The sequence below is a fragment of the Puntigrus tetrazona genome, unplaced genomic scaffold (assembly GCF_018831695.1).
Source record: "Puntigrus tetrazona isolate hp1 unplaced genomic scaffold, ASM1883169v1 S000000302, whole genome shotgun sequence".
In the NCBI taxonomy this organism is placed as follows: domain Eukaryota; kingdom Metazoa; phylum Chordata; class Actinopteri; order Cypriniformes; family Cyprinidae; genus Puntigrus; species Puntigrus tetrazona.
This window is the reverse complement of record NW_025047962.1, coordinates 345001-370123: the sequence shown is the minus strand read 5'-3', so window position 1 is coordinate 370123 and position 25123 is coordinate 345001. Positions and strand designations below refer to the sequence as shown.

Below are 25123 nucleotides of genomic sequence, written 5' to 3'. Positions count from 1 at the left end.
GCATGCAGGTATGAGATCTTTATTATTAAAAATAGTCTTGTTTGAACCAATAGCACAGTTTTTTGAATTACACTCACATGAGAAAAATTTTGTAAATATCATGTTAAAATAATAATTAGGATGTTTGCCATGTAAATTCTAAAAAGGCTTCTCTCTACTCTGAGAATAAAGATGCAGTGTTTTATTCCCACTGGTTAAAATAAAGTTATCAGTAAAAAAAAAAAAAAAAAAACTTGAGCAAAAACCTGATTAATGATGCTAAATTATCTTTTGTAGAAATGCTCTATAAATAAAGTTCAAACTATTATGTTGGACAAAATGCAGTGAAAAATGAAGCACTATAGAAATAAACGTGGTTGTGTGTGAGATCTGAAGACACAGGAGTAAAGACAAACAGGGATGTGACACAGATGAGGTTTATTAACACAAAAAGCAGCAGGAGCTCAGAAGAACAGGCCCCTCATGCGCCGGCCGATGCCCTGCCGGTCGTACAGAACGTTGAACTTGTTGATGAACTGATTCATGCTGTTGCAGGTTTTGGTGATGGTTCCCAGATACGCCATCAGACCCACGTCATTACATTGCTGCAGGAAGAGAAACCACGAGACAACCTCGTCAAACACTCGCTGTGGGACTCGTCTCAATCAAACCTCAGAAACACTCACATCATAGAAGTCTGTCTTGAACTTGAGTGTGTTGAGAACCGGCAGACGATGACAGAGAGCGTTCGCTTCCCGCAGGATCTCGTGATTGAACGGGACCTCACCTAACACACACACACACACACACACACACACACACACAGAGAGACAGAGAGACACAGAAAGACACACACACAGAGAGACACACACACACACACACACACACACACACAGACACACACACACACACACACACACACACACACACACACACACACACACACACACACACAGAGACACACACACACACACACACACACACACACACACACACACACACACACACACACACACAGAGACACACACACACACACACACACACACACACACACACACACACACACACACACACACACACAGACACACACACACACACACACACACAGACACAGAGACACACACACACGCACACACAGAGACACAGAGAGACACACACACAGACAGAGTGTGTGGCTGTTAATAACACAGATGTGTAAGATGCAGTTCTCTTTATCAGCTCAAGCAGCTCAGTAACTGATGACCAATGAACTGCAAACGAGCCACAACCTGGTCTTAAATAATAGTAAAACATTAATATCATTATATAATCACACTGGACATTTCAAGAAAAAAAATGTTCAAAATGTAAGCGAATATCAAAAATCAAACAAAAAAAATTTCCAAAATTCTATAAATGTTGACGTCAGTGTAGTGTGTGTGTGTGTGTGTGTGTGTGAGTAACTCACCTGCCTGCACTGCTTTGACGTACTCCAGGATGACCTTCACACGACTGTGCAGCATCTTTATAGCACTGTGCTGAGCGATCAGATGCTCCGCCACTAACAGAAACACACACACAACTCAATCACACACACTCCTGTGTCTGTCTGTGAGAGTGTGTACACATGTACGAGTGTGTGTGTCTCTGTGTGTGTGTGTGTCTGTCTCTGTGTGTGTGAGTGTGAGTGTGTCTCTCTGTGTGTGTGTGTGTGTGTGTGTCTGTCTCTGTGTGTGTGAGTGTGAGTGTGTCTCTCTGTGTGTGTGTGTGTGTGTGTGTACCAGTGGAGTTCTCTCCCGTCCCGATGGCGGTCATGCGAGCGACGTGATCGACTCCGATGCGCTCTGCTTCTTCCGTGGCTAGTGTATACGGCAGCTCAGCAAACAGCATAGTCGCCTACAAAGAGGACAAACAGTCACGACCTCTGACCTCCCAACAAAAGATCAGGTGAAGGATCTAACACACACTTTCTCAGACATCGTTTATGCAAATAATGCATTTATTAATTGAAGATGCACAGATTTGAATTCGGTTCCTGATCAGAAATCCTCCTCTGACTTCATTTCTAGCAGTTATTGTTGATCTGATCCTATTGAATCTGAGCTGATCTAGACCATGTCACCTCTGAAGGTGAAGAGTTTAATCCTGTCATTATACATTAATAACACTCTATTCTTCTATTTGACACAATCGGTTTTGTAAAAAGCGCTACATAAAGGGGACTTGTGTGTGTGTGTGTGTGTGTGTGTGTGCTAAGACAGAGTATGGGTCACCTCACATCAATCAGAGCCAAAAGAAATAAAACACACAGAAATTATTTACATGCAAAGCAGAAAAAAACTCTTGACTGGATGAATCTTGTTTGAAGTGAGTGGACGGAGGTGTAAAACAGGTTCTGTGTAGTTTGGAGGAATAAGGCGGACAGGTCTGATAAGATGATGTTTTTATAGTAAGTTTGACTAAAACTAAACAAATAAGAAAAATAAAACTGATCAAGCACTTCATCTGTATATCTCCTGTTCTGCTGAGCAATAATAATAATGTAATGAGTATTATTATTATTATTATTATATTATAATCACACACACACACTCACCTCTCCGCTGATGATGTCAATCACAGATTCGTAGACGCTGACTGGCAGCTGCACACACAAAAGGTCAAAGGTCAGGGTTCAAAAACACATTCTGTGATCTGTGTGTGTGTGTGTGTGTGTTTGTTTTACTCACGTCAGTGTGTTTGGTCATGGGGTTGAGCTTCAGGAACAGTGGACTCTCAATGATCTCACACACCTACAAAAAAACACACACAGCTTCAATACGACACACACTGATGGGAGGAGTTCATCCTCAGCCCCACCCACCTGCTTATGAATGTGAATATCTGATTGGTCCGGAGCGCCGCCAGTCGTGTACCAGCCCAGAAACTCCATGTCCTTAAAAACCTGCTTAACTGATGGAGAAAACGTCAGACACACACACACACACACCACTCAGACATTAGGACATGAATGTGTGTATGTGTGTGTGTGTGTGTGTTACTCACACTGCTCTTCTTTAGTGTAGTAATACTCTTTATCGATGTGGATCTGATCCTCGACGGTGTGAAACAGCAGCTCGAATGAGTTCATCACCTCAATGTTTCTGCCCTCCTGTTTTCCGATCAGAGCGCCCACGACTGCAAATACACACCAGACGTTACTAAACCAGCACACACTCGACTGCTTTCACTCATTGACGGGTTCTCTCTGTGAGTCGCTCTCACACACACACTCACCCTGCATGGCTCTTCCCTCCTGAGAGCGGATCCGGATCCAGTGATCAGAGATATTCAGGATCACGAGAGGATGCAGCGCCACTGACACACTGCCTGTGACTCCAGACGCCATCACACTGGGGCTCGCTGCCAGCGCGCACACACACACACACACACACACACACACACACACACACACACACACACACACACACACACACACACACACACACACACACACACACACAGACACAGAGAGAGAGAGAGAGAGAAGCACCTTTAAAGCTGTTCAAATGAAGCTCTTAGCAATGCATATTACCAATCAAAGACGTTTTAACATTTTTTAGAAATAAAAAATGACTATTTTGACCCATTCAATATACTGTTATCAGTTTCTACAAATATACCTGCGCTGCTTAGTGACTGATTTTCTGCTTCAGGAAGTGTGTGTGACTCTGAGCAAACTTTCTTCCAGTTACAGAGACAAACCTTTTGCTCAAATCTGGTCTTTAATAACATTCACCAAACATGATTAATATATTGTTCACGGAGAGTTTTACCTACTATCCACTTCAGACAATTTTCAAACGTGATATTGACGTTTATAAAATGATAAAACGTAACGTTAACAATAACGTAACGTAGCGATGTTTTTTTTAGATAACATTAACTTAAAACGTTAGGAAAACAAAGCTGTGTTTAGCTGAAATGAAAGCTGTGAGAAACGGTCTGAGCAGCTTCAGTAGCAAGAACATGTTAATTCTGAAATATCGACTTATTTTATTCGTTAGTTTGATACTTGAGGCGAAGTCATTCCTTTCATTTGGACACATTTTAATGACGCTAATACAGAACTATCACATGTATTCTTCAGAATATATCGACTGGTGTTCAAGTAAAGCAGAAACACAATGTTGTTATTATCAAACACAAACAGCAGCAGATTTGAGCCGCAGCCAATCACAGAACAAGGAGGCGGGACATATTAGCTTTCCTGACCAATCAAAATGTAGATGGAGGCAAAACCTGTCAGTCAGTAACAGCTAGAGACGATCTGTGATCTCAGTGCAGTGACTGCATGTCGGTTTTATGTTTAGTAACGTGGACCTGTCGTAATAAAGAGCCTTCAGCGGCGCTAAAGTGTGTTTTTCTCACCTGTCGCGTCCACTTCCATTCCTCCGCCGTTACTCGCCGCCATTTTGGCTGACTGACCACCGCGCATGCGCAGCTTCTTCTTCGCTGGCAGTTATTGATGTGTTTCCGCGCATTAGCGCCACCAAACGTCTTTAATCCACATAAAAATATAAATAAAAACATTATTTTTCCCTCACATCGTTTCATTTTAATATCCCTGCCTTAAAAAAATACAAAATAAGCTGCAGTCTCACAGCTATTTGTGTTTAATCATCATCACTAATATTCATTAGTTTCAAAAATAAAAAAGCTTAACTTTGGACTGCTGATGTTTTCCTTTATTACGAAGACAAAATACAAAAGTACAGTCACAATGAATCGCCTTAAACCAGGTATAAAGATTGTCATAAAAGGCTGTAATAAACATTTTAATTTACAATCTGTGCAACTTAAACCATGGCGCTGATTCTCTTTAATGACAAATTTTGGGGAAGATCCTCAGAAGCAGAAACGTGAGGAGATTTCTTCATTTCTGCTGGTCTGATCTTCAGCTGGTTTCTGTGTGAATGAAAGAGAGAAGAAATCCAAAGAAAGGCCGTCGGTGACTGACATGCTCTTCACAGATGATCATCAACTATTCAGATGTGTTTCTGACCTGAAGAATCATCCTTGTTCACGCTGCTGAGAGACACTCGAGCTAGAGACGCCAGGCGACGCATGAAAGCCTCCTCTTCATTCTGCACACACACACACACACACACACACACACACACACACACACACACACACACACACACACACACACACACACACACACACACACCTGAGCACTGCAGGATCTGTCTATTGACCTGAAATGTCATACCCCTGACAAACAAACAGACAATTTTTTGCATAGTGTGTGATATATTGAGCTAAAGGCTCTTCATCTGACTTTACATGTTACCTCTGGGAGATATTATCAGGAGTCATGGTGTTAGCTTTCACTGCTATGCTGATGATACTCAGCTCTATATTTCTGATACACACCAAACTGAGAATCTAACAGAATGCATAGTCGATATAAAAAGCTGGATGATGAGTAACTTCTTAATGCTAAATTCAGATAAAAGCAGGTGTTAATTATCAGATCTAAAACCCCACATATAATAATCTAGAACACAGTCTAAAACTTGACAGAAGCGGGAACAGTCCTCATAAAACACAATGTATTTGTTTACATCATAAAAAGAATGGTGTCTACGCTAATATTAGTCTGTTTCTTACTTTCTCAGCTTGTATTTAGATCAGATGGTAGTCACCTAGTTCACACAATATGACTTTGCTGCAGTCTAAAATTAAACTGAGTAGAACAAAACACCATTTCCTTGTTTCCAAAACCCCTTTGACAGTGACTTGACAGACAGACAGACGGCTTCGAGGACATACTCTGATCTGAATGTAGGGGTTTATTTGTGCTGAACTGTGATCCGTTTTAAACTCCGCTGCACACGTCCTCTTCTGCTCAACATCCCTAAACACATAAGTGTGTGTCATTATAATTAAATGTCCATAGTCTTATATTTATTTATTTATTTTCTGTGTGTGTGTGTGTGTGTGTGTGTACCTGTGATGTAGTTCATCAGATGTGGATATTCTGGTCCAGTTGATGAGTTCTTTATGTGGAGCTCTAGTGCAGACGGTTCTCTCTGCCTGTGCATCTGTCTGCTCTAATCACACACACACACACACACACACACAAACACACACACACACACACACAAACATGCGTGCGTGCACACACAGACACACACGCACACACACACACGCACACACACACACACACACACACACAAAAGAATGAGGTATCAGAGATCACTCTACAGGAGAAACATGAATCTTTGCTCAAACGTTGTTTTCTATGGTCTCCTTTGACTTTAAATGGAATTATAAACTGAACTGAAGTAAAATAACTGACAGAGCTTTAGCTGAAATGAGCCTGACTCGTACCAGCGGTGCTGAGGCTCCGGACCCGGGACTGATATTCACGGACGAGAGACGTCACGGAGTCATGCGTCACGTAGACGCTCTCACACACTCCATCAATCAGCCGCTCCTACAGACACACAGACACGACTTCTTCATTATTTACCTCAGTCATGGTGAATTCATGTATGAGCTAAATGTAGAAATGTAAATGAAAGAATCCCATTATAACAAGTACATGAAAAAAAAAAAACCGGACACAGCTCTGGGGCACCTTATTGTGCAGCAGCACTCATCACAGCAAAGAAGAAGCAGAGTTGAGCTGTGTGCACTGTATAGGGCCCCGTGCTTATGTTAGCCTGGGGCCCCAGTTCACTAAATCCATCAAGTGTAGTTCACTCAGACACACCACACACACTCAGATACACAGAAGATGTTATGAACGAAAGTGACACATACTGAGCGTCATACATAAATACATAAGACATGACAGAATCAAACAAATATCACAACCAATCAGAAGATGTGTGGGCGGAGCCTTTCTGGAAGCATCCTGCACATGTAATCAAATGGATGCATTCACAATCTAAGTAAGCAATATTTAATATTTTTTAACAATACTAAATGTTCATGAGTGACCGATAAGATCTCCGTTACAGAATACACTCACTGGTTGGTCTTCATAGTTTTAACTTACATCTTTGCTTTATTTTCAAGATCTGAGGTAGACTATCTATTGTTGCTTTCGTATAGCTATAAATGCCACACAATGTACTGCTCAAACTCACATTAGACAAATTTAACTTTGAATAAAGCATTGGCTGTACTGACCTTCATCTGTCTGTCTCTAGAAGAAGCCCCGCCCATCTGCACGTGCGCCATACGCAAGAGGGCGTGGCCAACCAGGAAGTGGGCGTGTCTCTGCAGCACATCAGCAGTGGTTTCCAGCTCCGACAGCTGTTCGTGCAGAAGATTCTGACCAATCACAGTCACACCAGATGAGGCCGTTTCCATGGCGACCCAGGAGTCCTGTGAGTGAGTGAGAGATAGTGTGTGTGTGTGTGTGTGTGAGTGAGTGGGTTGGCAATTGTAGTTTAATGACATGGGTATTAAAATGAAGGTGGTTTATGAGGACACTGCCAATCTAAAGATGTGTGTGTGTGTGTGTGTGTGTGTGTGTACCTGTGTATCCGTCTGTATGGTCAGCTGATTCATCTTCATCTCTCTCACAGATCGTAGGTAAAAGCATCGAGCTTCTAAAATTCTCTGAAACTCCAGAACCAAGAGACGCTGCTGCTCTTCAATTAGAGCACAACTGCAGCCAATCAAACTATCAATGGACTGATCAAATAACCAATGAACTGCTCAATCGGTCACGGACTCACCTCATCTGCATATCTGAACATCTGGAAACTGTTGCCGTGACAACCTCAAGCTGCTGCTCTCCAAAGTGATCCAGACATGCTTGAGTCAAAGCCTCGTCCTCTGTCCACACCTGCGGCATCCCATAATGCTCGTCAACACATCCCATAATGCCCATTAACACATCCCATAATGCTCGTCAGGATTCTGCATGTAACTGCTTCACCTGTCTGCGTTGCTGCAGCTGCTCTCTGAGCGTGCGCAGGTGTGTGTGGGCGTGTCTTTCCTCTCGCAGCATCTGATTGGTCACAGTGAGCTTCATGCTCTGCAGCACTGATTGGCCGTGGCCTGCAGTGGGGGCGGAGCCTGCAGTGGCGCTTCTCAGGACAAACTCTGAGCACAGATCAGCAACGTGTCTGCTGCACTTACTACACAAGCTCTGCGAGACAATAAACACACACTGCTGATACATGTCACACACACACACACACTTCTGATTCACACGTCATATGTGTCACACACACTGACCATCCAGAGTTCACACAGAGCGTCAGTAATTCTTGTGTCCTGCTGCAGCTCAAATTCTCTTCTCTGATGCAAGTGTTTGATCTGCAGCTCCGCAAACACCTGCGCAGACATTGAGAAACACAGACACTGAGACGGACGGACGATCGGACGGAGAGACGGAGAGAGTCAGGGCTTTTTCTCACCTTCATCATGAGATGAGCGTCTGTCTGAGAGTCTAACACACGACTCCACTCAGAGCTCTGAGCCTTCATCATCCTCCTCCTCTTCACACAGACCTTCTGACAGCAATCTAGCGCAACCTCCTCAGTCTGACGTCTGATCTCTACACACACACACACACACACACACACACACACAGGTGTAATAAGAGGTTTAGGAGCAGAGGTGTTGTTGGTCGTGAGTCGTACCATCAGTGCTCTGCTCCAGCGCTTCATTCACTGAAGTCTCCAGGTCACAGAGACTCTGTTCTTCCAGCTGTCCATCGGCTCTCAACTCACGCACTGATTGGCCAGTGACGTCCAGCATAAGCTCCGCCTCCCGTCTCAGCAGGGCAGTCTTCTCTCGCAGGCTGTGGCTCACCTCCAGCCAGCACTCGAACCGCTGCAGCAGCATCTGTCAGACAGTTATTCAGTGATTCAGAGTCTGAGTTTGACGCCTGCAGCACGAGATCCTCACCTTCAGAACAAACTCCTGAGCCTCGGAGAGAGCTTCCTCCATCACCCGCAGACAGTCCATCACACCCCGCATCACTTCCTCTGACACGCCCCCGGAGAACCTGCAGCCAAGAGTCTGTCTGAGACGCTCCAGCTGCTTCGCGAAACTCAATGACTGCGCGCACATGCACACACACACACACACACACGCAGACACACGCACACACACACACGCAGACACACGCACACACACACACACAGAGAGAGAGAGAGACACATCCACACACACACAGAGCCACATCCACACAAACAAACAAATAATATTTATTAATAATTTATTAATTTATAAGTATTTTGTTTATATTATTTCCAAATATATGTAATAAAAGTTTGTGTAGAGTAGTTGTAGTTGCACATATAATTAAGTTTAATATTTTTAACGTGTGTGTAGCACTTGGAATAGAATTTTGTCACACTTTATTTCAGGGGGCCTTAACTAGGTGTTTACATTGAATTAATCATTTGGACCGATGCACTTATTGTGTACATACATGTTTTTACATTGTACTCATGCTTTTAAAAATACCTATATTTCATTTATAATTACACTGACCCATCCCTTACACCTTAAACCTACTCAAACCACCAGACCTGCCCCTAACCTCACCACATCCACCTCAGTAACAGCAAGTGTTTACAGTATGAACACAATAAGTACAATGTACATAGTAGTTAAAGACACCTGATATAAAGTGTGACTGAATTTTCCATTTAAATTGCTGCTATTATGCAATTTTAGGGCTCTTAATATTGTTTTTGGAGTCTCTTTTTTACATGCATGGAAGGTGAAAAAAACGCTTGCAATTATTCAAATGTGTTAAGATGTGAAATACAGTCATCTTGGAAGTAGGATTTAAAAATTACTAAAGGCTCGTTTAAATTCAATTCTTTATTTTGGGAGACAAAATCGTGCACTTTCAGATACAGCTCCATTACACAATGCATGAAAGGCAATGTTGGAAATGGCATAATTGGGGCACTTTTAATAATAAAGTGTTACTTGAAACATCTTCTATCATCTTGTAGCCATCTTCAAGTTGACCAGTTAAAAATAGTAAAAATTGAGAATCAATTAACACGTTCTGAAATAAAAATACGTTTTTTTTCCACATGACCGAGCTCAGTATCTCCCTTCTTTTAGTCTAATCTGAACGATGTGATACCGTCTGCAGCGAGCGCTCCAGCTGCTCCCGGCCCGTCTTCTCCACCTCCTCGACCGAACACATGACCGCCTCTGTCTCCGCCCCCTCCTCCTCCTCAGACACGCCCCTCAGCAGCAGCTCCACCTCCTGCAGGACATCAGACTCGTCCGATCTGACCGGCTGCTGGTGAATGACGTCTGCCTGCTCTCTGTCACACATCAACACTCTCAGGACCTGCAGGAACACACCTGCACACACACACACACACACACACACACACACACACACACACACACACACACACACACACACACTTCTATCACCTGCTTTTCATCTGTCTATGGCTAAGAAACTACATTAGAATTTTGTACTTAAATATTACTGATATTTGATTCATAAGGCTTCATTTTAGTTCGCGGGAAAAAAAAAATTCAGATGGTGATAGTTCTGCCATAAACAAGATCTTCTCTGCACTGAGCTTTTATTTTTCTGCAGTATTTTGAACGAATGACGCAGCAGCTCTATGTGCACTGAATTCAAAACATTATTTATTTGAATTAAAAAGATTATAATGCAATGACATATTTTGAATTTGACAAATATTAGAAATTAAAATTTTTATTTGACAGCCCAAGTCTGTGGTACTGCTAATATTGTTGCTTTGACGTGATGAATTCTTATTTTTTAAGTGGAAAAACATCTGCTAAATGAATAAAAGCCACTCTCTGGTGAGTTGTGGTGAATCTTCAAGCTGATGTTTACCCTGAACTTCTGCTGCTGAAGATGAGATGTGTTTCTCTGCAGATCCTGTAGAGTCACACACAGCAGACTCAGCCTGCAGCGGAAACACACAGAGTTTAGGGAAACAGCGCAAACCTTCTGTGCTTTTACTGCTTCTTAAATCTCTCAGTATTTCTCTTTTTGTACATTTTAGTGTTTCTACTCGAGATGAATAGCTGTTCATATTTGTCATCTGCTTTAGATGAAAGCATGCGCGAAGTGAATAAATATAAATATAAGTGACCCTAATAAATTAAATGAAAAGAAATGAAAATAGGAAGATCTCTAGATAAAATACTGTTATTATCATATTACTCATTATCTATTTTACATTTAGTGATAAAGAGTTTAACACAATGGACCGAAAGCCAATCAAAGTACTTTTCTCATTTAAAAACTGAGGGAAAAATTCAATTTCACACAAAGAAATTAAAATTAAGACAACAAAAATCATCTGCTTCCAAAAAAAAAAAAAAAAAAAAGATTTATATAAAAATATTTTCACGTATATATTTACATTATTTTTTTAACCATCATATTAGCTGTTTTTCTCTATTTTTACAACAATAATAATTATTAATAAAAATTTTAGGAGTCAGTTTAGGATACACACGCATATCATTATTGCCATCTAGAAAATCCCCCAAAATATTAAGATATTATTATTGGTGAATATCGCACAGCCCGATGTGAGCGTGTGTGACTGACCGGGAATGACCCGGGGTTTGTGGGTAGTGCTGGACTCTTCTGAACACGTGACTGGAGTGTGTTTTAGATGAAGGGGCAGAGGAGAGAAAATGACCACTTTCATCTTCATCTTCATCATCATCATCCCTCTCTTGGCTCGGCCAATCGTCAGCCAGTGAGGAGGCGGAGTCTTGGCTGGGCGGGGCCTGGCGCTTGGGGAGCTCATGGAGGGAGGGGTTGGAGGCTCCGTCCGCTAGCGGCTAACATTCATCAAACACAGGTTAATAACGAGCCGGGACTGAAGCTCTGACTGAGAGCAGATCAGGACTCACTCTGAATCTCTGGCTGATGGGATACACCACCCTCGCCTTCAGAGCAAACGCCGCCACGTCGCTGTTCACCGCTGACTGATGCTGCTCCTGAACACCACCAGAACAGAAGAAGATGAGGATGGAGGGGTGGTGAGGTGAAGATGGGATAATAGTGAGATTGATGATGATGATGATGGGGTGATTGTGAGGTGAAGATGGGATGAAGGAGAAGTTAAGGATACGTACGGCTCCTCCAGCAGGTTCTGCTGATCTCCTGCTGTCACAGTCGCTCTCCTCCAGACGCCTCCGCAGACCTTCACACACCTGAAGACACAACAACAGCCTCTCCATCAAACTAACAGAGCATATGATGAACAATTCAGAACTTCCGATTGGTCGTGGCCTTGCAGTTGACTAAGAACCAAAAGAAAACTTTTCTGTATTCATGTTATTTACCTTTATATAAAATCAACAGAGCTCTGTCTCTGCTTATACAGCACATTTCATACACAATGGTATGCAATTCTTTGCAATAATCACGCCAAGAATAAAAGCAGCGTTTCTCACCGGCGCGGGGACGTTAAACAGCTGTTTCCGGTGGCACAGGAAGAGCAGCGCGGCTGCGATGAGCGCGAGACTCGCACCGGACGCCGCGGCACCCGTTACCGGACCCCAGGGCGCTCCCCGCGGCTCTGATGCTTCAATCCACACGCTTTCCGAGCACGAGTCCCGCGAGGCGTTAAAACGCATTTCAAACACACGGTTAACGCGAGTAAAGACTGCTTTCTTCTTCTTCTTCGGTTGATTTATGGCGGTTGGCAAACCAGATTAAAGCACGCTTTAACGAGCGCGATACAAAGTAACACCATACTTTCCTCTTCTGCCCGCTGTACTGTTACTTTTGATTAGCAGAGTTTGCAGCCAATCGAGGCGCGGCGTCGCCTGAGGAATGTGGCTTATAGAGCCAATCAGAGGCGCGCGGGGGTCGGGCTTCCCGCAGTTTCCAAACTTTGGAAAAGTTGTGCAAAACGGAAATGGAAAAACAAACGGGGAAATGCGCTTTTCTTTTAGGAAACCCGTGAGCCGCTGAAGAGCAGGGATGTTAAAAAGACCGAGGAATCCAATATGAATTAAAGGAGTCGTTCAGGTTGAATTGTGGAGATGTTTTTGTTGAGCGATGGTTGTTGTACAATTATGAGCGCGCTGCTGTTTTTTGCACGAGCTCTTGTCATCAATGCAGCATTATCCATCGACCATCAGGAGAAATTACAGCGCAAAAAAGGTTTCTAATGCTATGTTCTTTTTTAAAATGTCAAAGGCAGGCAGTAGTTTATTTTTGATTTTGTTTTTTTCAGATATGAAGCGCAGTATCAGTTCTTCACAGGAGTACGAAGAGGACGATATATCAGGCCACGCCCCGTATACCTTATTTGGTCAGTGGGCGGGACGGAGAAGAACCCGACACGCCGCACAGCAGGTAAGGTTTGGACTGATGTCAGCATCCTGTTGATCTTGTTCTGGATGCTGATCTGATCTGATCTAATGTGTGTTTCATTCAGAGCGAGAAGAAGCCTTTAGCGTTTGGAGTCTCCTTCTACAAGTGTGCTCAGGTGTGTTTGTCCCTGTGGTTACAGACTGCTGTGTTCCGTGTGCTGGCAGATTACATATGTATGTGTGTGTGCTGGTGTACGTATATGAGTGTGTGTGTGTGTGTGTTGAAGGTGGACCCGTCCGGCCGTGTGCAGGTGCGTCTGCAGGTCAGTAGTCCTCCTCAGGGAGGTGATCTGTCCCAGCTCTGTATCCGTGACTCTGTGTCGGGGGTCACTCTGCTGCAGACCAACGGCAGCGTCCAGGAGACGGGCTTCCAGACCTTCAGCGCAGACTCCCTACGAGGTACAAACATCACTCCGGAAAAATGCAGCAGAATGAGTATAAGAAAAAGAGAAGAAAACCAGTAGGATGTGTTCACATACAGATCACTAGAGTGATTAAGAAGTCCAACACAATCATGATAACACTAAAATATCACCGTAAACATTCATGTAACAACATGCATTATAAAATAAAAAAACCCTGTCAATTTTTAGCAAGTAATTTGTTTCCCTAAAAGTAATTTCAACAGTATTTTAATGTAACATTTTTCTCAGAGTTGAGTTAAATCACAATCATGCATGGTATTTTTTTACAGTGCACACACATGTATATGAGCACATCATAGACATAGATATAGAGATAGATATGTCAGACCAAATCATAGCAGAGAAAACACACACAATGTAGAAAACAAACATGTACTCACTGTGTGTGTGTGTGTGTGTGTGTGTGTGTGTGTGTGTAGCTGGCTCTCAGTATGTGGTTTTGTACAGGATGAGTGTGCGAGGAAACAAGACTCTCCATCTCCCAGCGTATCTGACCTTCTCCAATTCCACTCAGGTATACTCTGTGTGTGTGTGTGTGTGTGTGTGTGTGTGTGTGTGTGTGATGACCATGTTGATCCTGTCAGTATTGTTTTGAGTATGGAATATAATGATAAATCTGATCAATTTTATTTCAGAATGACATTCATCTGTTTGGTCCAGTGATGGCCAATTTTACTGTGAGCGTAAACAGAATTGAACCGGTAAAAACACTCTCTCACACACACACACACACACACACACACACACACACACACATGCAGGTGCACACTCCCATGTAACCAGTAGCTGCCGGTGTGTGTGTGTGTGTGTGTGTGGCAGGCTGGTGTCGACCGCTCTCTTGTCCTGGTGGGGTTTGTGGTCTCGTTTCTCCTGACACTGCTGCTGGTGTTTCTTGTTGTGGTCAGTGTGAACGTCCTGCGGCGCAAACGACTGCACGGCTGCGCTTCACACACGGTCAGTTCATTTCAGTCTCAGCAGTGTGTGTGTGTGTGTGTGAATGGCACCATCAGCGCATGCATACCTCATGGTTTCTCTGTTTCTAGAGAAGCAGCATAAATGAAGAGGCGGGGCCATATGAGTGTGACATCACTGCAGCAGCCAATGAGGAGGCGGCGTTTGAGGATAAGTTTGTGGATATTGTGATGTTAGAGGATCCACAAAACATGATTCAAGCACTTGACAGGTGTGTGTGTGTGGAGTGTGTGAGAGTGTAAAGGTGTGTGTGTGTGGAGTGTGTGTGTCTATGAGAGTGTAAAGGCGTGTCTGTCTCAGTCTGTTTGTGTGTGTGTGTGTGTCTATGAGAGTGTAAAGGCGTGTCTGTCTCAGTCTGCAGGTGTCGTGTGTGTTGCGCGCGGCGGTGTGTGTGGAGCAGGTGCGGGTGCAGATGTTCAAGGGTCTGCTGGCGGTGCTGCTGGCGGGTGTTCGGGCAGCCGGGCGTCTGAGCGATCGGGGCGAGAGGCGGGTTCTGGGGGTCATTAATGGGCAGATCGTGGGCATGGAAGGGAAGGTTCAGGAGGAGCATGTTGGGCGGATGGCAGCGCTCGCCGCTCGCTGTAATCTGGAGACTCAGGAGGAGATGGAGACACAGCAGCACAAACACCTGAGTGAGACGACACACACCGAGCGGCTGCTGCAGCACGCGCCGCACACACAGGTGACGCTGAATCGACTTTATAGTTAAAACAAGACAAACATCTGTTTCCTGTTGAATCCTGATGTAAAGGTGTTATATGATGCAATATCGCAAGCTTTTTGTGCATATCTGTGACCCTGGAGATGAGTGACAGGGATATATCTGTTGAGAGGAACACACTTGTATGGGTCAAATGGGTCAAAATGATCCGTTTCTCTTTTATGCCAAAAAAGCATTAAATAAAGATAATGTTCCAGTGAGATATTTAGTACATTTCTTACTTTTTAAGTATATCAAAGCCTAAATAATAACTTAAAAAAAAACATGATTAGTAATATGCATTGATAAGAACTTAATTTAGACGACGTAAAAAAGGTGATTTTCTCAATATTAAATTTTTGCACCCTCAGGTTCCACATTTCTATCCTAACTAGTGGTCAAACTATATGGTTTGTTTTAGTAATGATATTTTTCAAATAAAGCACAGTACAGAGGACATGAATATGACGGGGGACATGCATGAAGCACAGCAGTGTGTCTAGTGAAGCTGATCACTCCTTTAAGAATATTTGTTCTGTAAATCAAGAAACTCTTGGTGAGAACGTGATGTGTGTGTGATCAGGACGTGCTGGAGGTTCGTTCTCTGCTGGAGAAGCTTCATAAGGAAGAGCTGAAGCGTCTGCGGAAGCGGCTCCTGGTCAGGCATGAACACGCGTCTGCGCAGGCACAGAGACGGCAGGCGCTGCAGCGGCGCTTCGAGCTGCACAAGATCTTCGGCGAGGAGCTGGAGGAGGCCGTCCGTACGGGAGAGCTGGAGAAGAGCTCCGCAGATACGCTCCTGCTGCAGTACTACAGCCGTCAGGTGGGACGACCGCGAGTCGGAGGGAACCGGAAACAGTTTAGTCTGAGGCAAAGTACACATCTATTACCTGAGTGGAAGTATTTCCCATCGGTGCATAGTTTCATTATTGATGTTATACTTGCAGCTTAGGCCTCAGAAGCAACCTACACTGACTAGTTTGTCATGTCTGTGTAATAAAGAGCTTATTAATGGGAAGAATGGGAGTATTCAATGGAAGAAGACATCTCTGCGGGGTTTTGAAAGCTGTGATATAGTTTGTTTTTACAAAAACAAAGCAAATTTGAAATGGATTAAATCTTTAATCTTTTTACAAAACTGAAACCATGCTTTCTTAGTATGACCATGGATGCACAGAGGAGACGTCTTCTTCCACAAGACGATTAAAAAAAGAATGCTCTGATAACTACTGAAGTTCACGTGACCCTTTAAGAGTAGGCTGTTTGTCATCTGTAAAAACACCAATCAAAACTGTCTTTAAAGCTGCTACATAGAAACAACGTTCTGCTTCGAGGACCTTGGTACAAATGTAGTGGAAGGAAGAGTATGATATTTGTGTTATGTAGTGAAGTTAAGTCATAAGTCACCAGAAAAATAAAACTCAAGCAAAGTAGAGATACTCAAAAAGTGTACTTAAATAAAATGCTCAACTTCACTGCTGTCCTCCTCTGAGTTTAGTTGAAGAAGAGAACTGACTTTGGTTTCCATGGATCTGTTTTATGACAATTTTGAATTTGTATTGAATCATTGTTTGTAAATTCAACAGTGTCTAAGTCAAGTCAAAACTGTAAAATTTTTTATATTCTGCCAATGTTATACCCGTGCTCCGCCTTAGGATGCTCTGGAGGAGGTGCTTGATGTCCTTCTGGCCAATCAGAGAGCACTGCTGGCTGAGCGACACGTGCAGCGCCGCTTCCTGCTGCAGAGTTTCCAGAGTCTTCAGGTCGTGACGAGCGAGGCCTTCAGCAGCAGCATGAGACGCATCCGAGACGCACAAGCCCACGGGTGCATCTCACACACACACACACACACACACACACACACACACAAACTACATGACACGCTACACACCTCACCAAACACACTCTCTCAAACACACACACACACACGACACGCTACACATCACCGACACACTACACACACACAAACTACATGACACGCTACACACCTCACCATCACACACACACACACACACACACACAAACTACACATCACCATCTCACACACACACACACACTACATACACAACACACACACACACACACACACACTACACAACACACTACACAACACACACACACACACACAGACACACTTGCTGTACAAAATCTCTGTTATAGTTAGAATTTTTGTGTGTGTGTGTGTGTGTGTGTGTGTGTGTAGGGAGTGTGGTTTCTCGCAACAGTTTTCTGATATTCAGTTGGAGATTCTGCGGGTCAAACAGAATTTAGAAGAAAGCGTGAGTCGTGAGCGCAGTGCCGTCCGCTGTGACACCATCAAGAGGAGACGTCAGCTGCTGTCTGAGAAGGTGTGTGTGTGTGTGTGTGTGTGTGTGTGTTTCTGAGCTGTGTTCAGGTATAACCCTTTAAAGCTGCACTCCATAACTTCTATCACTCTTGTGGTTAATAAACAGAACTGCGTGTGTCTTGCTGAAGAACATTTGTAGCCGGATCTACTTCTCTGTGTATGTCTATGACGAATCACGCAGGTGCTGGACTCCTCAGAATATAAACCCTTATTATAGGTGTACCGCCGTGACTCAGGACAAATCAGTTTGGAAAATGGATCCATAATGTACTCGCTTATTAGTTTCAGGAATATTTGAACACAAAAATGTTATGTACTGTAGCTTTAAATAAGAGGCTTATGAAGTATGATACAGTGAGACTATGATTAAAAACACCTCTATTTGAGCAAGAATATGCAATTTGATGTGGCTGGATGGAGTTCTGATGCTTGTAACGTAAATCAATGTAACAATGCAGCAGATACTGAAATATCTAAAATATCAGCGGCCACTCTATATATCCAATAATATATCTTTTTAAGATGAGACTCAAACATATAATGCAGCGTTGATGGAGAGCTGAAGAAATAAAGTTCTGAAGGTCATCGCTCCGTTGAGGAACAGTGAAAGTAAAGCTCCTCAAAAGATCCTGAAGATCAGATTCTTCTAGAAAATGATTGCTGGAGAATCAAGTGAAGACAGTAAGAGTTGATCTGGAGATACGACTGACCTTTACTTGATCAGAATCAGATCTGAAGATCACACCGAAAGAGCTTTTACTGGATAAAACGCCAAACTCTCAATCAGGTGACCGATGACGTGAGGAGAGCTGGTCATGAAGATGGTTTCCAGGGCTCTGATTGTGGTCCGTGTCTCTTCTCGCCGGAGCAGGTGTGTGATCACTGGACTCAGCTGCAGGCCGCGAGCGCTTCCTCTGACCTCACAGCCGCTCAGTTCCTGCAGAGGTGGACTGACTTACTGATGTACCAGAACAACGAGCTGTCAGAACTCATCAACCGTCTGGATGAAGAGACTGCGGGCCGGACACGCAAGGTACTGTGGGATACGAGCGCCGAACGCGCGAGTCGTGTCTGAGGTGTAACCCTGTGCTTCTGTGTGCAGATGAGTCTGTGTTTGCTGCAGAGTCTGCTGACGGAGCTGAAGGAGCACGCAGCCGCTCGGTGTCCAGGAGCTGCGCAGATGCTGCCGCAGACGGAGCAGATTCAGGAGCGTCTGCAGCGTCTGGGGAAAGCGGCGGCCCACGAGCTGCGATCCGCTCAGAGCCGCATCCGACGACAGCAGCAGAGAGAGCTGCAGGAACAGAGGAGCATCAGAGACGCCTTCAGAGAATACTGCAGGTGATTTCTACAGACTGAGGTTTGGTGTACATGAATATGCAGTTAACACACAACCATTTTCAAACAGTCATTAAAGTTTTAATATCATACTTCACCAGATGAAGAATCGCTGTACATTTAGATAGTTGTTTAATTTGACAAGGTTTCTGAAATGTCATGTTTAAGTACACAAATATTAGGTATTATCTAATTAAATATGCACAGATTTGCATTCATTTCAAACATAAATTTGATGATTGTATGTCAGGTTCATAGTTCTTGTTTGGTTTTGTCCTCATATTAGAGTTTTTTTAGAGATATTTTAGATTACTCTTTTCATCACTCCACAAATTATGAAACATATACTGTCAAAAAATTTAAAACAAACACATTTTCACCATGTTTTTCGGAGTAAAATGTTTCAGAAATCTTAGGGTTAGGCATCAGTGCTTTCATTGAGATTATTATAATTTTTATTTCTATTAGAATTATTTTTTACTTTTGTATTTACTGTTTTCATTTTAATTATTAACAAAATAATATGTAAAATTTGTAAAAAATTTAATGTCTGTGTGTGTGTGTGTGTGTGTGTGTGTGTGTGTGTGTGTCTGTGTGTGTGTCAGCTGTGTGTGTGTGTCTCTGCGCTCTCTCTCTACGGAGCAGCGTCTGCGTCTGCAGCTGGAGTGTGTGAAGGCTGCGTGTCGTCTGGATCGCTGTCTTGCTCTTCCACACACTGTCTGTGAGCTCAAACAGTACGACCCCGTCGTGACCCCTACAGAGGAAACGGCCTCAGAGGTGAGCGCTATACAACGCTGTGCTGAGCGGTGTGTGTGTGTGTGTGTGTGTGTGTCTGATGCCTGATCTGCACCTGCAGAGGTCAGAGGTCACAGAGCTGCAGTGTTTTCAGAGGCGTCTGCAGGAGCGACTGGAGCAGAGCGACACACAGAGCGACGCACCGCAGCAGGTGAGAGAGCACCGTCACACACCACTCACATGAGCAGCACACACTCAGAGCAAGAGTCAAACACCTGTGTGTGTGTGTGTGTGTGTGTGTGAGGTTTGGCACGAGGCGTGTGTGTTTCAGGAGCAGCAGCTGCGTGAGTGTCAGGAGTGTGTGGCTGTGTTTGTGGCGTCGCTGCAGTGGGAACATGCCGAGAAGAAAACAAAAGTGAAGGAGACACATACAGCCCTGCTGCAACTACAGACACTCCTCAAACCAGAGATACTACACACTGACCTCACACACACCGTCAACACACACCGCCTGGTGAGCACTCACTCACTCTCAAACACACACACAAACACTCACACACACTCTTACACGCACACACACTCACTCACACACACACACACACACACACTCTTACACTCACCCGCACACACACACACACACACACACACACACACTCTTACACTCACCCGCACACACACACACACACACTCTTACATGCACTCACTCACACACACACACACACACTCTTACATGCACTCACTCACACACACACACACACACTCTTACATGCACTCACTCACACACACTCTTACACGCACGCACACTCACTCTCAAACACAAAAACACTATTTTTATTAGTTTATTAAGGTTAAACAAAATCAATGTCATTCTTTTCCACAATAAAAGAGTAATCTTTTAATTAGTTACATTTAAAAACATTTTATTTTTGGTAAATAAAGGTAAAATGCATTCTCAGTGAGTTTTAAAATAACTCGTTTTGCCTTCATAGTCTTGTATGATCTTCCTCCTGCTTGCCAGACGTTCTCCTGTCTTATGATTCTGATGTTCTTGCGAGTGTCATGAAACTATCTCTCTCTCTCTCTCTCTCTGTCTCTCTCTCTCTCTCTCTCTCTCTCTCTCTCTCTCTCTCTCTCTCTCTCTCGAGGCTCTTGAGGAGGTGGAGCTCCGGCTTCAATGGGAGGAGCTAAAGTGGAAGGAATCAGGGCGGAGCTGTTTGACCTCTGATGATGATGATGATGAAGATGTGTTTACGGGGGACGGTGGAGTCGCTGCTGTCCTGCAGGAGGTGCTCTTCAGGAGGCAGCTTTTGATTGACAGGTGAGGCTCACCGTTAAACTGATTTTCTCTCTGTGTGTGTGTGTGTGTGTGTGTTTGTGTTACCTGGTTGACACCTGCTGTAAACATCCATCTCAGCTGAATGTGTTTGTGTAGAGTTTTAAATCAAATTAAACAGACAGGTGAATGACAGACTCGTGTCGCTCAGGGCAAACACACAGTAAAAGTCTGCATCAGTCAGAAGAGTCACTATTAATAGCTCTATCAACACATCACTCTCCCTGAGACTGGCTGATTGACAGCTGAGTGGGTGGAGTCACTGCTGTTCACCCGACAGGAATTGCACCAAGAGACAGCTCGTGTCCTCATGAAGCATATAAAAGTGTAGATTAGAGTTTGAAAAGTAAAACTGCTACACTGAGACAGATCTTAATATCAGCTGTAAACAAACCACACAAGACACACTCAACATCATGTGTACATTCATATGGAGATACTGACCGTGTGTGTGTGTGTGTGTGTGTGTGTGTGTCAGGGTGCTGTGGAGGAATCAGATGGTAGAGCATCAGAAAGATCAACTCCAGCTGAAGAGACTGCAGACTTACTGCAAGCAGGTCAGCCGTCTCTGTCTGTTGTTCATCGCATTTCATCAAGATCAAAAAATCATCATAGTGTTTTTTGCACTGTGTTAAAGCAACTGTACAGTATTATACAGGAAAATTATGTGTTATAACGAAATTAAACTGACAGAGTGTGTCTGCCTCCCAAACAGTGTTAGAGAGTTTATTATAAAATATCAGCGGTTATTCTATATATCCAATAATATATCTTAGTAAGTGGACGTGCAGGACTATAATGTGATAAGAGCTCGCTCAAGTATCGAGAAGCTAAACCATTCATGGCTTTATAGGTAATTAATAAGATTTTAAAATCTATCTGATGTTTGATAGGGAGCCAGTGCAGTGTTGACAGAACCGGGCTAATATGATCATACTTCCTAGTTCTTGTAAGGACTCTGGCTGCTGCGTTTTGGACTAGCTGAAGTTTGTTTATTAAGCGTGCAGAACAACCACCCAATAAAGCATTACAATAATCAAATTTAATTTCTTAATTAGCATTAAGAAGTTACTCATCATCCAGTGTTTTATATGGACTATGCATTCTGTTAGATTCTCAGTTTGGTGTGTATCAGAAATATAGAGCTGAGTATCATCAGCATAGCAGTGAAAGCTAACACCATGACTCCTGATAATATCTCCCAGAGGTAACATGTACAGGTTGAAGAGTACCGGTCCTAGCACTGAGCCTTGAGGAACTCCATATTTCACTTGTGATTGATATGATACCTCCTCATTTACTGATAAAACTGATAGCGGTCAGATAGATATGATTTGAAGCATGCTAAGACGCTTCCTCTAATGCAGACATAGTTTTCTAGTCTCTTCAAGAGAATGTTGAGATCTAATAGAACTAATAAGGAGATAAAACCACGATCAGATGATAGAAGCAGGTCATTAGTGACTCTAAAGAGAGCAGTCTCAGTACTATGGTACGTCTCAATCCTGATCAGAGATCCTCACAGACATCATTTTTCTCTAAGAATGGAGATAGTTTTAAGGATAGTTGGGGTTAAGATGTGTTTTTTTAGTACGAGGCTTAACTACAGCTAATTTGAAGGTTTTGAGAACATATCCTAATGACAATGATGAATTAATAATGTTCAAAAGAGGATCTATGACTTTTAATAGTTTAGATGGAATAGGGTCTAACATACATGTTACTGGTTTAGATGATTTAACAAGTTTGTACAAGTCTTCTTCTCCTATAATAGAGAAAGAGTGTCATTTAAAATTTTATCTTTGATAGTATCAATCTTGGATGTAAAGTAGTTCATCAAGTCATTACTGCTGTATTAAATAATTACTGGGGATTTGTCTGGGGATCAGTGCTTTGATGTAAACTGTGTTGTTAAAAGCGCTATATAAATAAAAATGAAATGAAAAATTATTGTTTTCTTCTAAAAGTGACAAAAAGTAATAAAAAATAGCAGTTTAAATGCTTTTCTGTATGAAATACCTATAGCTGCGCTCCATCTTCCAGGGAGTGAATGTGCTCATTATACCACGCGCTCAGTGTAAAGGTGCAACTAGAAAAGAGAGAATACATAGTTTCTATTACATCATCAAGTTTTCTGCAGTATTAGATGTGCTAAGGAACTGAGATAAATCAGCAAGATTAGTTACAAAGCAGTCTTTTACCATTTCATTTGGAGAAGTCCTTTCTTCTGTGCATTTCATACAATGAAACAAACGTGTGTGTGTGTGTGTTTCAGGATCTGGAGTTTACAGCAGCGTTGGTCAAACAGTCTCTGATGTCTGTTCCTGTTCTCCACAAAGTCCTGCGGCTCCTGCTTCCTACAGTACCTGAAGGAGAACTGCTGTCACTCGTAGATGTACTAGGACCTGGAGCAGGGTAAAACACACACACACACACACACACACACACACACACAGAACACTTGTGTGTCTGAAATGGATGAGTGTATGATATAATCACGTTGTCTTCTGTAGAGCTGCTTACGGCTGAAGCTGAGTGTGTCTCATGTTTGAAGAGCTTTGATCATGATTGCTGCTGTTTTTGACCTGTAGGGAATCAGAAAGCTGCTCGACTGTGGGAGACAGACTGAGACACGACATACTGAGCAGAAGTCTGTGTGACGCTCCTCAGCACAGAGACCGGTCAGTCTGATCATGATTAGAAACACTGACCAGTGTTTGAGGTGTTCTGACCGACACTGATCTCAGCAAACACAATATCACACACCCGCTGCCTCCAGCTGTCACGGATCACTCCCATCATGCAGTGTATGTTCCTCAGGTTCCTCAAGAAGCGTCAGAGGCTCCTCGACAAGCTGTTGTCCGGCACCGGAGGATCTGGAGATGCTGGGGAGACTCGGAGGAAACGCCGTCGCCGACCAGAACCTTCTGAGGAGATGGAGACAGGGCCTGAGATGAGGAGCGGCAAGGGGGTGTGGCCTGAGAGTGTGGCTGCAGACGAGGGGGCGTGGTCTGGAGGCGTGGCTCAGGACGGTCTCCTCTCTATGAGGGCTGGTAGTAAAGGGGTGTGTCCAGAGGGCTTAACTGCAGTCGAGGGGGCGTGGTCTGGAGGCGTGGCTCAGGACGGTCTCCTCTCTATGAGGGCTGGTAGTAAAGGGGTGTGTCCAGAGGGCTTAACTGCAGTCGAGGGGGCGTGGTCTGGAGGCGTGGCTCAAGACGGTCTCGTCGATGCCGAGCCGCTGTTTGTTTTCCGATCCATTGCTCCTGAAGCCCGGCAGCAGACGCAAGCATTTCTCTCACGCAAGAAGAAACGCAACTTCCTGAACTTCAAGAAGAGCAGTGTGGCTCCTCAGCCAAACACGTGACGTTACCTCACAAAGCATCAAGGGAATGTAATTAGTTCTTTTGTGCATCTATCGTTCTTTTATCAGGGGTGTTCTGTCAACATCATACAGATGTTTGTGTGTTTTTCTGCTTCACAACTACCTGCAATGATCAGGTAAGATGATTGACATGCAAAAACAAACAAAAAATACTTTTTTATTAGCAACCTTTTTATTGTTAACAACCATGATCATTTCGAAAGGTAATAAACAGATTTCTGACACTTGGATTAATCTGCCGTTTGACTTTCTGTGTTTTATATGAACTACAGGCTCCACAGAATCGGCCTCTCGTTTATTTAAAAGGTCTGAGAAATATCATTCATATTCAACACAGACATCTGAGTCTGAAAACGAGGGAATCTTTGGTCAGTGCTGTCCGTCTTCATCTTCGCTCCGTTAGTGTTTATTCTGCTTCATCCTGACAGACAGAGAGATTTTTGCTGATGTTCACATGTATTTAACAGAAGAATTACATCAGTTCCAAACTGATTAATACTTTAAAGCAGACAAAGGAAGGGAACGTCTGACGTACTTTTCTCTGTTGAAGGTGATGAACTCTTTT

General features: G+C 43.4%; 4 protein-coding genes across 12 annotated transcripts in view; 1 reads left to right on the top strand and 3 right to left on the bottom strand.

Moving 5' to 3' along the window:
* Window positions 1–400: 400 nt before the first annotated feature.
* Window positions 401–4497, bottom strand: cops6 (COP9 signalosome subunit 6). Its single transcript, XM_043231341.1, has 10 exons — window positions 4369–4497; window positions 3235–3360; window positions 3004–3135; window positions 2822–2910; window positions 2688–2750; window positions 2555–2602; window positions 1740–1854; window positions 1427–1519; window positions 666–766; window positions 401–584 (listed from the first exon to the last, which is right to left on the bottom strand). Exons 1-10 carry the CDS (start codon window positions 4433–4435, stop codon window positions 444–446), a joined length of 975 nt encoding a protein of 324 aa, XP_043087276.1. The 5' UTR covers window positions 4436–4497; the 3' UTR covers window positions 401–443.
* Window positions 4478–12737, bottom strand: LOC122333634 (ellis-van Creveld syndrome protein). Of its 5 annotated transcripts, XR_006248650.1 has the most exons (20): window positions 12403–12737; window positions 12082–12159; window positions 11857–11943; window positions 11546–11784; window positions 10820–10892; window positions 10079–10303; window positions 8878–9030; window positions 8610–8814; window positions 8385–8524; window positions 8203–8301; window positions 7901–8113; window positions 7698–7807; window positions 7495–7627; window positions 7144–7341; window positions 6337–6442; window positions 5954–6056; window positions 5776–5860; window positions 5003–5084; window positions 4803–4905; window positions 4478–4497 (listed from the first exon to the last, which is right to left on the bottom strand). XR_006248650.1 is itself a non-coding variant. In XM_043231337.1 (19 exons), exons 1-19 carry the CDS (start codon window positions 12583–12585, stop codon window positions 4895–4897), a joined length of 2523 nt encoding a protein of 840 aa, XP_043087272.1. In that variant the 5' UTR covers window positions 12586–12737; the 3' UTR covers window positions 4664–4894. The 5 variants fall into 5 exon arrangements, 2 of the variants coding, with proteins under 2 accessions (XP_043087272.1, XP_043087273.1); XM_043231337.1 differs by lacking the exon at window positions 4478–4497 and having other exon boundaries at window positions 4664–4905; XM_043231338.1 differs by lacking the exons at window positions 4478–4497; window positions 5776–5860 and having other exon boundaries at window positions 4664–4905.
* A 99-nt stretch (window positions 12738–12836) lies between these two features.
* Window positions 12837–24788, top strand: LOC122333633 (limbin). Of its 4 annotated transcripts, XM_043231335.1 has the most exons (23): window positions 12840–13117; window positions 13191–13312; window positions 13395–13445; window positions 13557–13728; window positions 14174–14268; window positions 14390–14455; window positions 14574–14708; window positions 14798–14937; window positions 15081–15408; window positions 16010–16249; window positions 17082–17251; window positions 17630–17774; window positions 18645–18806; window positions 18876–19111; window positions 19714–19885; window positions 19965–20054; window positions 20148–20357; window positions 20989–21161; window positions 21655–21733; window positions 23452–23591; window positions 23768–23857; window positions 23997–24286; window positions 24380–24788. In XM_043231335.1, the coding sequence occupies exons 1-23, from the start codon at window positions 12997–12999 to the stop codon at window positions 24538–24540; spliced, it is 3588 nt and encodes a 1195-aa protein (XP_043087270.1). In that variant the 5' UTR covers window positions 12840–12996; the 3' UTR covers window positions 24541–24788. The 4 variants fall into 4 exon arrangements, 3 of the variants coding, with proteins under 3 accessions (XP_043087270.1, XP_043087269.1, XP_043087271.1); XM_043231334.1 differs by having other exon boundaries at window positions 12841–13117; window positions 23997–24788; XR_006248649.1 differs by lacking the exons at window positions 21655–21733; window positions 23997–24286; window positions 24380–24788 and having other exon boundaries at window positions 12837–13117.
* Window positions 24789–24841: 53 nt separating this feature from the next.
* Window positions 24842–25123, bottom strand: part of LOC122333635 (serine/threonine-protein kinase 32B-like) — a 5837-nt gene continuing 5555 nt past the window's right edge. The window contains exons 11-12 of one of the 2 annotated variants that reach the window (XM_043231340.1): window positions 25094–25123; window positions 24842–24979 (exon numbers count right to left, since the gene is read on the bottom strand). The exon at window positions 25094–25123 is cut by the window's right edge and continues 35 nt beyond it. In XM_043231340.1, coding sequence (XP_043087275.1) covers window positions 24958–24979; window positions 25094–25123 — 52 coding nt within the window. In that variant the 3' untranslated portion in view covers window positions 24842–24957. The other variant, XM_043231339.1, reaches the window with a different exon arrangement.

Bases quoted from the DNA above. Each gene is read 5' to 3' on its own strand.
- cops6 (XM_043231341.1), bottom strand. From the start codon at position 4,435: ATGCGCGGTGGTCAGTCAGCCAAAATGGCGGCGAGTAACGGCGGAGGA. The intron at 2,603-2,687 runs GTGAGTAAAACA...TTGTGTGTGCAG, and splicing joins CCATGACCAAACACACTGAC to CTGCCAGTCAGCGTCTACGA. The intron at 1,520-1,739 runs GTACACACACAC...TGTTTCTGTTAG, and splicing joins GACGGGAGAGAACTCCACTG to TGGCGGAGCATCTGATCGCT.
- LOC122333634 (XM_043231337.1), bottom strand. From the start codon at position 12,585: ATGCGTTTTAACGCCTCGCGGGACTCGTGCTCGGAAAGCGTGTGGATT. The intron at 11,785-11,856 runs GTGAGTCCTGAT...GATGAATGTTAG, and splicing joins CCATCAGCCAGAGATTCAGA to CCGCTAGCGGACGGAGCCTC. The intron at 5,861-5,953 runs GTACACACACAC...TTATGTGTTTAG, and splicing joins TCTGATGAACTACATCACAG to GGATGTTGAGCAGAAGAGGA.
- LOC122333633 (XM_043231334.1), top strand. From the start codon at position 12,997: ATGTTTTTGTTGAGCGATGGTTGTTGTACAATTATGAGCGCGCTGCTG. The intron at 20,358-20,988 runs GTGAGCACTCAC...CTCTCTCTCGAG, and splicing joins CCGTCAACACACACCGCCTG to GCTCTTGAGGAGGTGGAGCT. The intron at 21,162-21,654 runs GTGAGGCTCACC...TGTGTGTGTCAG, and splicing joins AGGCAGCTTTTGATTGACAG to GGTGCTGTGGAGGAATCAGA.